Source organism: Macrosteles quadrilineatus, unplaced genomic scaffold (assembly GCF_028750875.1).
Source record: "Macrosteles quadrilineatus isolate MER2022 unplaced genomic scaffold, UCM_ALF_1.0 Scaffold_3__2_contigs__length_128488019, whole genome shotgun sequence".
In the NCBI taxonomy this organism is placed as follows: domain Eukaryota; kingdom Metazoa; phylum Arthropoda; class Insecta; order Hemiptera; family Cicadellidae; genus Macrosteles; species Macrosteles quadrilineatus.
Window position 1 is genome coordinate 77,382,889 of NW_026542596.1, and position 14,534 is coordinate 77,397,422.

Below are 14,534 nucleotides of genomic sequence, written 5' to 3' on the forward strand. Positions count from 1 at the left end.
AAAATAACAGTCAGATAAAAGATTTGTGATATCGTGAACATTTTACTTTTATCCAATAGTTGAATTATTCTCGGGTTTTACTCCAATAGGCAGATAAATGGTAAAAACTTATTAAACAATTTTTTTTAAATCTTCATGCAAAATTACATTTGAAAGAATTTGTCAAGAATTAATACTGATGTATAAAGAAATTATTGTGATCTGCCGATTGGATACACATGACACAATCGTAAAAGCATATACAGCCACAGAAACTGTTGATATTCCTGTTCCAGTTCTAGCACATAAAACACAAGTCTGAACCACAACTCTGCACTGGGTACAGTGAAAGTTTACAAGCTTCATGCAAGATTGGAAGTTGGACGGAGTGATGATGATGTATTAGCCAAGTGCAATAGCAATGTTTCGGTTACCGGCTCGGTGGTGGTGGTTGTGGAGTCGTCAGAACCCGTCGAGTCTTCATCTTCTTCGTCTTCGTCGTCTGCTGACGGAGGGAAGGTGGGGAGAGTGATTTGGACTCTCCTCTCACTGTCGTCGTCCGAGGAGTCACCTCCGCCCCCTCCTCCACCTCCGCCGCCTCCTCTCAGCACCAGCCGACCGATTAGTCGGAAAAGTAGCCTTGTGATGGATTGTATTTTTCTGTCAATTATCTACAGACAAAGTTCCTATCTAAGATATAATCATCGGCTGGGCAGACAGTGTATTCTTACCTTAGCAGGATTTGGAATAGGATAAGGTTCCATTGAGGTCAAGAGATCAGTAATAGTAGAAATATTGATATATTGAATATAGAAATATTGTCTTTTTGTAATAATATCAGTTTTGGAGAGTCAATTAAATCACTTGTCACTTTAAAAGGTGCTTTGCTAAGCTATTTAGCTTACATTAATGGACAACAATGTGAATTCAGTGTGGAGGATTTAATCTGTTGCAAATTAATATGATATAATAAGTAGAGCCTTTAACTATTTGTATACACATTATAAGAGAAAAAAATCCTGAGTCAAGTTTTTGGATTAGGATTTGAGATGCAGATGATGTATGGATAAGATTTGTTTTCAAACTCTATAAACAATTTAACGAAAGTCAGTTACTAAAAGTGCATTCATATTTGGCTTAGGAAGTAAGAAAATGTTTTCATAGCCTAATTTCCGTAAAGCGCGGTCTAAAATAGCCCATTTACTCCCTAGGGACTAGGTAGTAAAAGCCTTTTTAGTTCCTAGGGAATAAAAGTCAGCTGTTGTAAACCTCTAATTGTAAGCAATTGCATGTATAAAAATTATGTATCGATTGATCGGCTGTACCTTATAGTTAGTTGTCAATAGCTTTACATATCAAAAGTATAATGTACACTGATAACACAACATTAGCCTAAATGATTGAATCACTTACCAAATAGCTGCTGGTTTGCTTTAGCAAAATTTAAAAGAAGTTCGAAGTCGTTTTGAAAGGTTATCTTTCTATGAAAACTATTTTATTTTTGTAACATACTTTTGTTCAAATAATGGTGCAATATGATAAAAAATATTGTTCATAACATGGGCAAAAAGTGTCTTTCAACCCTCGCAAATTTTCGACCGTGGTTTTGCCTTGTTTGTGAAACTTGAACTCGGGTTGAAAAGAGTCACTTTACGCCCTGATGAAATATACTACTATGCAAACAGTATACACTTTATTTTTTAGTTACTTACAAAAGCTAATAAAAAAAAGATTGTATAATGATTAGGGTTTTTAAAATATTAATTAATCTCTACCAAATGCGACTCTTACAACCATAACGGATAACTACCAATATTCATTAGTAATTTCAAACAAAACATTCTTTAAAATAATCCACACAAAAACGTATTTAGTTTCTTTTGTTTACCAACCAACATCAAATTCAAATTTCAGCGCCACAGGAAAGAGGTCAAGACCAACCAAAGACATCCAAAGCTCGTCGTTGCCGGCAGTGTAAGGCAAAGACCACCAAACCCGGTCCGACTACGACCCCAATCCCGCGGGGAAAGTGGCCAAGTAGTTACATGTGTGCACGGAAATGCTGCGCGTTGAGTTGACACTAGTTACCTAACTCTCCAGTCATCCTAACCTCATCATAACTAGACCGTCGACACCGCCGTGTCTAATTGATTGTTTGGACACTTCGCAGTAGCACTTCACACAGTTATATGTTCCTACTGTCCAGTGTTTACAATTATACCGTGGCCATAAGGAAAATGTGGTTTTAGCTAAAATACCATTTTATATACGAATATAACGGGTCTTTTTCAGACGAGGGCCGCCACTTTTTTAACTGTGGAATAACATCAGTTTAGGTTAGGTTAGGCTATAGGTTTACTCACAAGTTTTTATTTACTGAACAGAAATAATCACAAAAACTCAAAAATCACCTAACCTAAACTGTGGGTTTTCCGCAGTTTAAAAACCGGTAATGGTGGCCCTTTTTATTTTTATTCTATTTTGTATTTTGTGTTTTTTACGCCACTAATTTTTTACGTTTTGAAAGGGAACGGTCTAAACCCAGGTCTTGTTACTATCTAACGTCGACCATTTTGATAGATGGATATGATAATTAATTAATTCATAGCCCAATGACAAATGGCATCTGGGTCTGGAAACGATCTCGCGTGGATTCGAACCAGCAACCTTTAGATTTGAAGGCGAACACTATAACCACTCGGCTACCCAGACAATTTCTTAAAAAGACGCAATATAACTGCCTTTTTTATAACTGATCAAGATCATATACATCCTACGAAATCTGGGTCAAGTTACGAACGATAAAAAAGCTAGTAAAAATTATGTTGTTCAACTCGCTGCCCAACAAGCTTAAGTCAATAAGTGACATCCCCAGCTTATTCAAACGAAAAATTAAAATATTTCTAATCGAAAAACGTTTTTATTCTGTAGAAAATTATGTTAAAAATAGGTGGTAAAGTGGTTTGTTACTTATATGAATGTTGTATTTTATTTATTGTATTTGAATAATGTGACTCAAGCCATGCATGTTACTGTGTTTTATACGGCAATAAAGAATTTTTGATTTGATTTTGATTAGTAACTTTTCTCTCTCAGGGTAGATCTGCAACATTCTGATTACAGTAGATTCCCTCTATTTGGACTCCTCGGGACCGAGGCCAGTCCGGATAACGGGGTTTCCGGTTAAACCGTCGTCCAAAAAGACTCGTTAAAACGGATCGTTTAGATGCATACTGTATACAGTATTTGACTTAAATTTAGTTGAGCATTGTATTTAGACACGTGATCACTGGTCTCAAATCTTTTCCACGAGAACAGTCGTTTCCGTACCGCCCACTTCCTTCCGATCTAGTCCGGTTAAACCGATGTCCGATTAAAAGGTGTCCGGATAAGAGAGAGTCTACTTGCAGGTGAACACTACAACCACTCTGCTATCCCGCAAAAAACATTTCAGGAAAAGTACAGTAAAGTAAACCTGATCTCGTATACCGTGGACATGTCCGTCCAACGTCACTCTTTGTCGTATTTTGATAATCAATTCTGACAAAACGTTTACGTGTTTACCACCTTGCTTAAAAATTCCTTAAAGATCGACATTTCTTAGCTGTTATTGTACTGCCGGATACAGTTTTACACGAGGCTTACACATGACCTTCAGTGTAAATGGCAGGTGCCAAAAATAGGAGTATTGTTGGCTTGATAACATCTTGTCCTCTGACAATAGTAAGCAACTCTGTATAGGCCTATAGGGAAATCCGTTAACTACTAGATGCCAGGTTAAGCTTAAATACCTAAATAATATCCTATCAGTTGAAGAGGGTCAATCATTTTGAGGTTTAATAGATCAAGAATACCATTAGTCAAAGATGATAACAAATCTATTAGTGTGTTGTGCGTGTTTATTGTACACTACTGGATTTCAAAATAAATGTAATATAACCTTGAAACTGTATTATTCAACTTAGTAAGCTGAAAATTCTCACCTTTCAATGAATTAAATGGAGAAATTCCGAGTAAAAAAAAGTATCTGCACGAATCCTATTCTTCAAATGAGGCCTGCAAGTCGCAGCCAATGCAAAAACGAAAACAAAACGTCACTTGTTCTCTGGATTTGCCGTGACGTCAGCAACCTGGAAGTCCTTGGCAAGGTGTAATTGATAATCTCAAAGAGATCTACATGGACAAACTGCTCAAGGACGCAAAAAGTGACCCAGATAGTGACTAGGGCTCCGCCCCGCTCCGGTGTCTAGTCGGAGTCGGTGGGGCGTTGACTTGGCAAACGTATTATTAACATTTCGACTCTGCTGAATCGCTGACTGATTTGCCTGCAGAAACCGTATTTCATTGACTAACTGGATAGAACCAAGTAAAAAAATAAAATAAACTACTAAAGACAGGATAAAATAATTGAAAGCTTGTTACAAACTATTAATCAATTATGTTAGTTACAGGTTCCTTGACAAAATCGTTCCTTGTTTCTTGTACCTAAATCAGGACCTTAATGTCCTAAAACCTATCTACACTAAAACAAGAGATACACATTTAGTCGATTTCAGAGAGCACTCAAACGTCATCACGTGAAGACAATTTAAAACTTAGAAACAAAAATGAGAAAATCAGTGAAAAAATATTATTGTACTATAGAGTATGCAAACAAATAGTTTGAACATAATGTAAATTCGTACAATAACCAACATTAAAAACGAATTCTTTTAGTAAATCATCTACATAAATATAAGTTAATAGCAAAAAAACCAGATTTAAGGGGTCATGAAAGATATTGTAATTTATCTAGAAGTGGTCGTTCTTAAACTATGCTTTGTTTTGCTTACGCGAATGCTTGAGCCCCGGGCTTGAGGCCCATGTGGACGGACAAATGCAAGGTAAATGACGCTGATAACATCTTAAAAATAACTATCTTAAACTTACTTATTATATAAAGCAGATGTAGAGAATAGTATTTAACCATTACAAAAATCACATGCCTCTTCTTTGATGTTGTACAGTACTAAACTGTTGGATGCAATCTGAACTATAGCTCTAGCGCTGTAGCACTATAATGGTAGGATCGCTATGATAGGACTTAAGCTCACAGCACGTGTTGATGAAACACGGGCGTTTGGTAGATGAAAGTGTATAGTTGCCAAACAACAGGTGGCGTTGCATCACGGAGACCACTAGGATAGTCACAGGTTCCTGGCACCTTAGCACACTACGATATCACAAACCTACTCACAACATGATGCTGATTGGATACTCACAGGTTCCTCTTCCTGGCACCTCAGCACACTGAGATATCACAAACCTACTCACAACATCCCCCAACATCACAAAATCACTGATGCTGATAGGATAGTCACAGGTTCCTGGCACCTTAGCACACTACGATATCACAAACCTACTCACAACATGATGCTGATAGGTTAGTCACAGGTTCCTCTTCCTGGCACCTGAGCACACTGCGATATCACAAACCTACTCACAACATCCCCCAACATCACAAAATCACTGATGCTGATAGGATAGTCACAGGTTTCTGGCACCTTAGCACACTACGATATCACCAACCTACTCACAACATTCCCCAACATCACAAAATCACTGATGCTGATGGGATAGTCACAGGTTCTTGGCACCTTAGCACACTACGATATCACAAACCTACTCACAACATCACAATATCATTGATGCTGATAGGATAGTCACAGATTCCTGGCACCTTAGCACACGACGATATCACAAACCTACTCACAACATCCTAATATCACTGATGCTGATAGGATAGTCACAGGTTCCTGGCACCTTAGCACACTACGATATCACAAACCTACTCACAATATCACTGATGCTGATAGGATAGTCACAGGTTTCTGGCACCTTAGCACACTACGATATCACAAACCTACTCACAACATCCTAATATCACAATATCACTGATGCTACTAGGATAATAACAACTTCCTCTTCCCCTACGATATCACAAACCTACTCACAACATCCTAAAAGCACACAATCTCTGATAAACCTATGCAAGTTTCGCTTTCTTTCACCTCTAGTTGACTGTAACATCACGGGTCTCCTCAAAATATTACAATATCACTGAACATCTCTGAAAAAAAAACATACCACTGAATATCACTGACATGACTTGATAGTCACAACGTTCTAACGCACTGTGATATCACAAACGACAAACGTACACACAATATGACTACAAATTCATCACTATCAGCAGCTGGCTCCTAGCACGCTAGTTGATAAATGATTAAATGATAAATCTACTGACAACATCCTTGAACATCGCCCCAACATTCATGAACAAAATGTACTATCACAATACTTGACGTATATATGAATCTAAAATGTTCATCTAAAGGTGTATTCGGACTTTTTGATTCGCACCTCTACATTTTACAGTTAATCGTTACCTACACTAAGACTAAATTGTGCAAGTATATTCTATGTAGTAGAATTATTGTTTGTCCAAAACATTAAATTAATAAAATAATTAGTAAACTTCAACACTTTTTTCCACATCACTTTTTTCAACACTTTCAGAAGGGGAAGAACAGAGGGTTCCACCCACCACCGGCTGGTTACCACGTGAATATGGTCCTATAAAAAGAACCTCGTGGCATTATTTAAGTGTTTATCTTGAATTGACCGGGTGGAACCCTCTTAAACATTAGTTTGATTTTATCTAATTTTTTTATGTTTAGTATGTGTTACCTACGCCAATAGCATTTTCAATTTTCTTTTCTCTTATGGGCTATGAATTATCCTAACATAATATCCATTATTCGTAGTTGTTTAGAAGCTACGAGTTTAGTGAAAGCCGCGGGAGTTTGTCAGAAGTGGCCAGATTTAGACAGTCTTAACCAACAACAAAATATGTTGACATCGTTATAATTGTGCAACTCTGCGCAAGTTGGACTGGTTGGGTGGTTGTCCTCTGCACGTGTGGGACTAGACAGCTCTTGTTGGCTGATACTGGCTTTAGATATAAATCCTCTTAAATTGTATCCAAGTTTTACATTTTAGTCTGGTTGCAAAACCTGTGCACGCATCGCACGATCTTAGTTTCAAGTTGCTGATGGATTTGAAACTACTCTAAAGTTTAGAAATACGTCGACCCATAGCAACAAAACCGTTAGTAAAATCTTTTTTTTCACTTTACATGGTTTCCAAGCACATCTACCAAACCGTTATATGAACAATGTGAAGATGTTAAACAAGTTCTTCCAACCAAATTGCGATTCCTATCCTATATAGGCAAGCATGTTTCTTGAAAACTTTTTTTCTCAGCTCGTGTGCATCGTAGGGAAAATCTACGCATAGAAAGATATTTTCCTGTAGATGTGCAGAATCCCTTTATAAATTAAAATAGGCTAAAAACGAGAGCACGCCCCGTGGTCGAAAAATCGACCAAAAGTATGTTCTGTGCAAACTTCTCTATTTTCACCCCACACTGGTAAATAAAACATGTGATTGGAATGTCCTCCATTTGTTTGGGTCTGACTTAGGGGAGGTACGAATGAGGCATTTAGTTCAAAATTCCTCCGCGAACAGCGCTGTAGTAGAGAGCATTTTGGCAATGAAGGTTTACTATTCGCAAAAATAGTTCTGTTCATAAAATAAAATTATAAATGCCTCAAATTCAATTTTATAATTTTTTAATTATAAAATTAAACTATCATAACCTAACCGAACTAACCAAACTTGCTGATAATTAAATAATTTAAAAAAGATTAGTAATAGAAAAAATAATTATGTTTATTAAATAAAACTAGAAATTGCTCAATTAAAATTTTATAATGACTTAATAATAAAATTAAACTGTCATAACCGAACCAAACCAACCAAACTTGCTGATAATGAAAAAAATCTTAGTTAAAAAATTAATGCATCCAGCGAGATTCGAACCCAGTACCTTCAGCACACCAGCGCGGCACGCTAACCACTAGACCACCGAAGCCGTTGTCTACGAACCGTATTGTTACGGTAATAGCGTTCCCTCAGCTTATAAGAAGCCCACAGCTGTCATCGTAGCCTCTTCCGTACCTCCCCTGAGTAAATACCCATTTGTTTTGATTTTCTGTTTATATTTTGTTGTTATTTCGTCATCACCATAGCAACCCATAAGACCCATGTTAATTTTTAAAAATTTAAAATTCATATTTCGTGCTTATTTGTGAGCCTATTTTAATTTATAAAGGGACTCTGCACATCTACAGGTAAATATCTTTAATTTGGTACCAACCGCGTGTAATTCGGTCCAGTAGTAAGGTCAGGCTAGCTGTCATAAGTTTTGCAACAGTTTTTTAGTATATAAGATAAGCACTTTAATATAAAATAAATAACATAGGCCTTATGGGCGTTGTTGCCACGCTGGTGACGAAAAAACAATGAAATATAAATATAAAATCAAAACAAATTGAAGAAATTTCAATCACATATTTTATTTATTGCGTGGGGTGAAACTAGGGAAGTCTGTACATTACAAATTTTTGTCGAATTTTCTACCACCGGACGACCTCTAGTACCCATTTATAATTCCCCTAGTGACGAAGTTTATTCCAAGACACTTTTATGGCTCATCTAAGCGTAGAAGTGCTAACTTATTACTGTGTTATTTTATTTATATTACTGTGCAAATTAATAAACTTCAAATCCAGCCGTATAGAAACGTAAATTATTTATTTATCTAACAACAACGGTTTGTTTTGGGAACGTTCATTTGATTAATTTATCTTTGCGGTTCTGCCCGAAAAATAAGGCTTATCAGTTGATTTTTCTAACTTATTCATAACTACAGTATCAGACAAAGCATTTTTATATAAAAACTCTATAATATAGATCTACATATTTTATTGTATATAGGTATCTCTCTCTATATATATATTATCTTTTGTATGTGGCTTAAATAAGTAATATGATCTAAATTTGTATTTTAAAATTGTAAGCCATTCAGTGTTTGTCTTAGTTCTATAACCGATTGTACAAACTGTAAATGTACGTAAAAAGAAAAATAAATTCATGATTGAATTTCATTATTTCACATAGCGGAATTTAGCTTTGAAGTGTGTAAAAGGTTTTTCCTACAGTTACCTAATAACGTACATGTTCTCTCACTGATTTGAGAAAACAAAGTGGCCAATTCGCTCATCAGTGAGACAATGTTCACTCTAATTACTTTGTCTCACTCCAGATTTGCAACGTGAAGGCGCGTTTCTTTACCAATTTGTTTTATGGTAACTGTAAGAAAAATATAATGTGCAACTCGAGTGCAAAGTGCAATCGCCTCACTCGAGAAACCATTCCTCACTCGCCTACAGTTCGTGAGTAAGGATTTCTCTCGAGTGAGGCAATTGCTCAATTTGCTCACTAGTTGCACAAATAACTATTGTCGCATTAAAGAAATCATAATATGTTAAGTGTAAAAACTGTTTGCAGCGCTGTTAAGTTATTCCGCATCAATGTAGACAACCAACAGTCCTGAAGACAGTTACTGAATATATAGTATGGTTTAGGGGACATTTTATAGTTGTAAATTGATCTTTCTCTATTTTCCTGTACTGTTCTATACGGATTTAACAGTTACCTGTGAGAGAGTGGGGAACAGCTGTCTAAGAAATCCTATGGTCCTCTTCTCCCTCACCACGGGGGCGCCGTCCGACGACTCCAGCGAGCTCGTCAGCTGTTCACTCTCCTGGAACAGGGACATACAGGCATCAGTGTCAAGGGTCTTGAATATTCAGACACTCATTCACACGGAAATAGTCATTTGTGTAACTAGTGTGCAAAGTGCCACTTTGCAGCACATGAGAGAAATGTTTGCATGAGGAACGCGAGGAAAGTTTTTAGAGTGCAGCAAAGACACTTTGCACTCGCGTTACACATTATGCTATATTTCCTCTACAATAACTATAAAACATAAACTATAAATAATTAGTCTTTCAAACACTATACAACACGTTTTCAGGTTAGGATCCAAGTGTTGAACGAAATGGGAAACGCTGCACCACCTGATCGTAATCGTAGTATATGAGTAGCCAACCAAGGCCACACTAAATTTTTTTGTGTGGCCTTGAACCAACCTATTTCCAAGCATACACGGATTAAGTTTATAATAAAATCAAGCTGTTTTTTGTTTGGTTGAAATATTGGAGTGCGGCAAAAAATGAGTGCAGCAAAATTAAGTAAATGCAGCAATTAGCCACTTGTTGTACTATAATCAGTGCAAGGAAGCCCATTTTGTCGGGCGACTGTAGGAAAACACATTTTATTAACATTACACGTCTTTCTGAGAAATATCGCAAATACTGGTTCTACTCACATGGGACTTTTCCTTTTTTGAGCATTCTAGAGTGATCTTCAGCACTCTCCCATAAAAGGAAAATACTGTACATCAGGGCCAATTGCCTACGAAATAAAATACCAATGTTCTTACGATCAATCGACACACCAGAAAGTATTTTCATCGTTATCATATTATATCAGAGAAATATCACAAATACGAACCGTTCTCTTCATGTAAGAGTTTGTCAGTTTTTGTGTTTTCTAGACGCGATGTACAGTTTAATATGAGCTCAGAACAACCAGATCAATGCATGAAAATGACATTGGTGATCGGGGGGTTGGAAACCAACCCTCCAGAACATAAGTTACACGCTCATATATTACATTCGTAGTGTTCTAATTTTTTTTAATGATGAAACGACTTCTTATACAACGAAGATATTATTCACATTTGATGAGCTTTTGCGTCATTACACTTAAAAACAAAAGGATTTAAACAAAACATATTCTTGCAACAGAGTGAAAGTGCTGAAAAGAAGATTGCAATTTGAATATACTTCGTGACACTCAAGTGAGCGGAGAGTCCCAAGGAACAATCATACCACTTACAATTGATTGTTTTATATCAATCTTCTTAGATTTTTTGTACTTTATGCATTATGGAGGTACTTGTGTGTTGTATATAGATTGTAGTTTAGCAGCACTTCGTTTACAATATGTTTCATAGTGGCGTACTAACTCATAAACATCAAATACACCAATACAAAAAGTATTAATCATTACACTGGCTGAAAAGAATGTTGACTCAGTGGTTCACACGTTTACAGCTAAGGGATAACAGATTTTACCTATTTATATTTAGTTTTGTCCCTAAGCAAACGAACAAAACCGTTTTAGAACAATTTAAACATACAGCATCTCTTTTATTTGAGATTCAACTATGGTCTACAAACTTAATAAATAACCAAGTTCAAACTGACACTCAGCTTAAAACCTGTCATCACAGTTAATCTGCTGAACGACGACCGTAGAGTAATGGCCACCCCGATGGAAACCAAGAAACTCACACCGGGTTTTTCCCAGTTAAATGTCGAATAAAACCACAAACCACACTACATTGTTGCACCACAGTCTGATGAAACCCACGCCAAGACAGTTATATCGCAGGAAGATAGAACATGCAGTGGAGGTCGCGGTCGCAATCATAATTCAGACGCCAGCATTAGCAACACGAAAGTGAAATGGATATTAGGACCGGAAGTTCCGGTGGTGAATCAGTGAGGAAGAAGACAAATAGGAGGGCAGGCGGCGCCGGCGCTAATCACACATCGAAACCGGTGCTCGAAATCGAGAGGGAGAAATTATGCAACGCGAAAGTAGACCGGCGCACACGATAAACTGCACTGTTGCAGAATGGCTTCTGTATTGTTTTGGTAATCAGTGGCGGATCCAAGGGGAGGGGGGCAAAGGGAAACATTGGTAAATAAATCTAATTAAAAAAAAAAAAAAAAAAAAAAAAAAAAAAACTATGGTTTTAAGTTGCAAAAATTGATCATGTTTTTGTCTTTAGATTGTCTAAAACACGAGTTTTCAGTTCAAAATTTACAACAATTTTCTGTGGTGCCCCCTCCCCGAAATCATCCCCTTGATCCGCCACTGTTGGTAATATTGAATTCGTAGAGGATTGAGCTGGTCCAGTGGTAGAGTGCGGAGCTTTTAAATTTATCCCAAAGGTCCTGGGTTAAAGTTCCACCAATCCTGGATGGATTTTAGGCTATGTGATAATGTTGAGACCATCTAGAAATAGTCTGAAGTAATGCGTAAAACGATTCCAGGCTGGAGCCAAGCGTCTTAAGATTTGAAGGGGGGCATAAACAAATCAACTGAGATAAGACACCACCTAGGTGCGTATTATACAGGGTGTTTTTTTAAAAACTTGCATCTTTATTTATGTAAAAACCGCAATAGATAGAAATATGCAGTTTGCGGGAATCATCTATTGACGTTGGGGGACCAATTGTTTTGAATTCAATGTTACATTCACATTCCCCCCCTTTCCCCCCTGCCCCCAACTTATTTTTTTTAAATAGCAAGGTACCCCTTGTGACATATCAAATAAAAGAGCATAAAAAAAGAAAATGTTTGATGAAAAAAAATTGAAAATCGGTTCATAAATTTGTGAGATATTCCCCCCCCTCACCCCCCCGGAACTTAATTTTTTTTAATAGCAAAGTACCCCTTGTGACATATCAAATGAAAGAGCATGAAAAAAGAAAATTTTTGGTGAAAAAAAAATTAAAATCGGCTTATGAATTTATGAGATAATCACCCCCCCTTTTCCCCTACCCATAACTTGTTTTTTTAATAGCAAGGTACCCGCCCTTGTGACATATCAAATGAAAAATAAATTTCACCAAAATTTTTCTTTTTTTATGCTCTTTCATTTGATATGTCACAAGGGGTACTTTGCTATTTAAAAAAAATTAAGTTCCGGGGGGGTAAGGGGGGGAATATCTGACAAATTTATGAACCGATTTTCAATTTTTTTTCATCAAACATTTTCTTTTTTCATGCTCTTTAATTTGATATGTCACAAGGGGTACCTTGCTATTTAAAAAAATTAAGTTGGGGGCAGGGGGGGAAAGGGGGGGAATGTGAATGTAACGTTGAATTCAAAACAATTGGTCCCCCTACGTCAATAGATGATTACTGCAAACTGCATATTTCTATCTATTGCGGTTTTTACATAAATAAAGATGCAAGTTTTTAAAAAAACACCCTGTATAACCCAAATGATGAGTGAGGGATGAGTGTAGAATGGTGTGAGATCTGTGTAGCTTTGTTACTGACTAAGAACAGCTGTTTCATCAGCCAGGAAATTAAAGCCCAATTTTCAGGAACAGCTGGGTACACCATCAAATATTTACTGACTTTACTTACGATCGGACTGGTGATTTTTTCATCAATGTTTTTGCTGATACAGTGATAAGGTGAGTGTCACTTTTTCAGGACGTACTGAAGGCCGGGCAGCTCTAGACTGTTATAAGGCTGTCGGGTTTTATTACATTGATTTTTTGATTTGCTTCGTTTGTTAAAATGTCCCCTTATCATATAAAATTTCCTTTCTTTTAATTTAACTTAATAATCAACATTCAAAAGGAGATTCTCCTTTAAAAATTTCGTAAGGTTCTTGAAATTCGCAATTTGATAATTTATTCACGACTCTTTGTGCTTGTACCATAGTAGGAGAACCTAAAGTAGAAGGTTCCTCATGTTTAGACAAGCTACCAATTTTCAAGAGTGCACCCTATTTTAAAAACATTCTGTCACTTACCTCCATCTTAATTTAATGTATTTTACAACGTGCATTTTATGTTGTTTAATGTGCGATTTTTTATACAAAATTTTTAAATTCGCATCAAGAATTTTAGATGGATGCAGACTGAAATTTTGATTCTAATACTTTATAGCATACATTTTGAATTGCACACAAAACTGAATACATTATAACAGGTTTTTAAATGAAGGCCATTAATGGTTTTTAAGAGTTAGATTTTTCATTCTAACACAAAACTTTAGAAACATGCACCCTACACTCTAACTTCATACGAACCTATATAAAAACCAAACTTAATAAGCCCACAAAATCAGTGTCACAGCTCCACTATAGAAAGGAACTATGCTAAACTGACTATCTACATCCAAAACGTGTAACCCAAATATTTCGAGTTCAAAAGTGACTAGAAAAAGAGAATTCGGACCGGGCCTATTTAGAATCCGGGCTGCAGCACAAATATTGTACAATCACTATCAAACGGGTATTTCTGCTGGTCTCGAGATTATGCAACACTGTTGAAGGACTGGTCTGGCCTGGACGCACGCGACACACTAATGTATCACTGGTGGACTTGGGTCTCTCAGAGGTGTATATGTTACAGGCAAAGTAATCAGGCATTCTATACGATGCCTAAAATGAACCAGGCAAAGTATGAAATGGTTGCCTAGTCATTCTATAAAATTCCTGTTGGCAAAGTATAAAATACGCTGTAGTGGGACCTTTTTCTGACTTTTTTATCCTTGTTTGGCATTAATTTATCTAATCGAAAATAACCTAACCTAACCTAACCATAAACAAGATTTAATTCTTCTAAAGGGTTTTTTTCGACTTTTGACTCCTTTTTTGGCATTAGTCAATAAAAAAAAACTAACTAAAGCTAACCAACCTAACCAAACCATACAGAAAATAAATAAATCAT

The 14,534-nt window shown here is 36.5% G+C and overlaps 1 protein-coding gene across 2 annotated transcripts in view; it reads right to left on the reverse strand.

The window, feature by feature from the left end:
* Positions 1 to 14,534, reverse strand: part of LOC128990148 (uncharacterized) — a 66,317-nt gene that overhangs the window by 14,566 nt on the left and 37,217 nt on the right. Inside the window, exons 3-4 of one of the 2 annotated variants that reach the window (XM_054412415.1) lie at positions 9,581 to 9,688; positions 414 to 650 (exon numbers count right to left, since the gene is read on the reverse strand). In XM_054412415.1, the coding sequence (XP_054268390.1) occupies positions 414 to 650; positions 9,581 to 9,688 (345 nt within the window). The remainder of the gene's footprint in view (positions 1 to 413; positions 651 to 9,580; positions 9,689 to 14,534) is intronic. The other variant, XM_054412416.1, reaches the window with a different exon arrangement.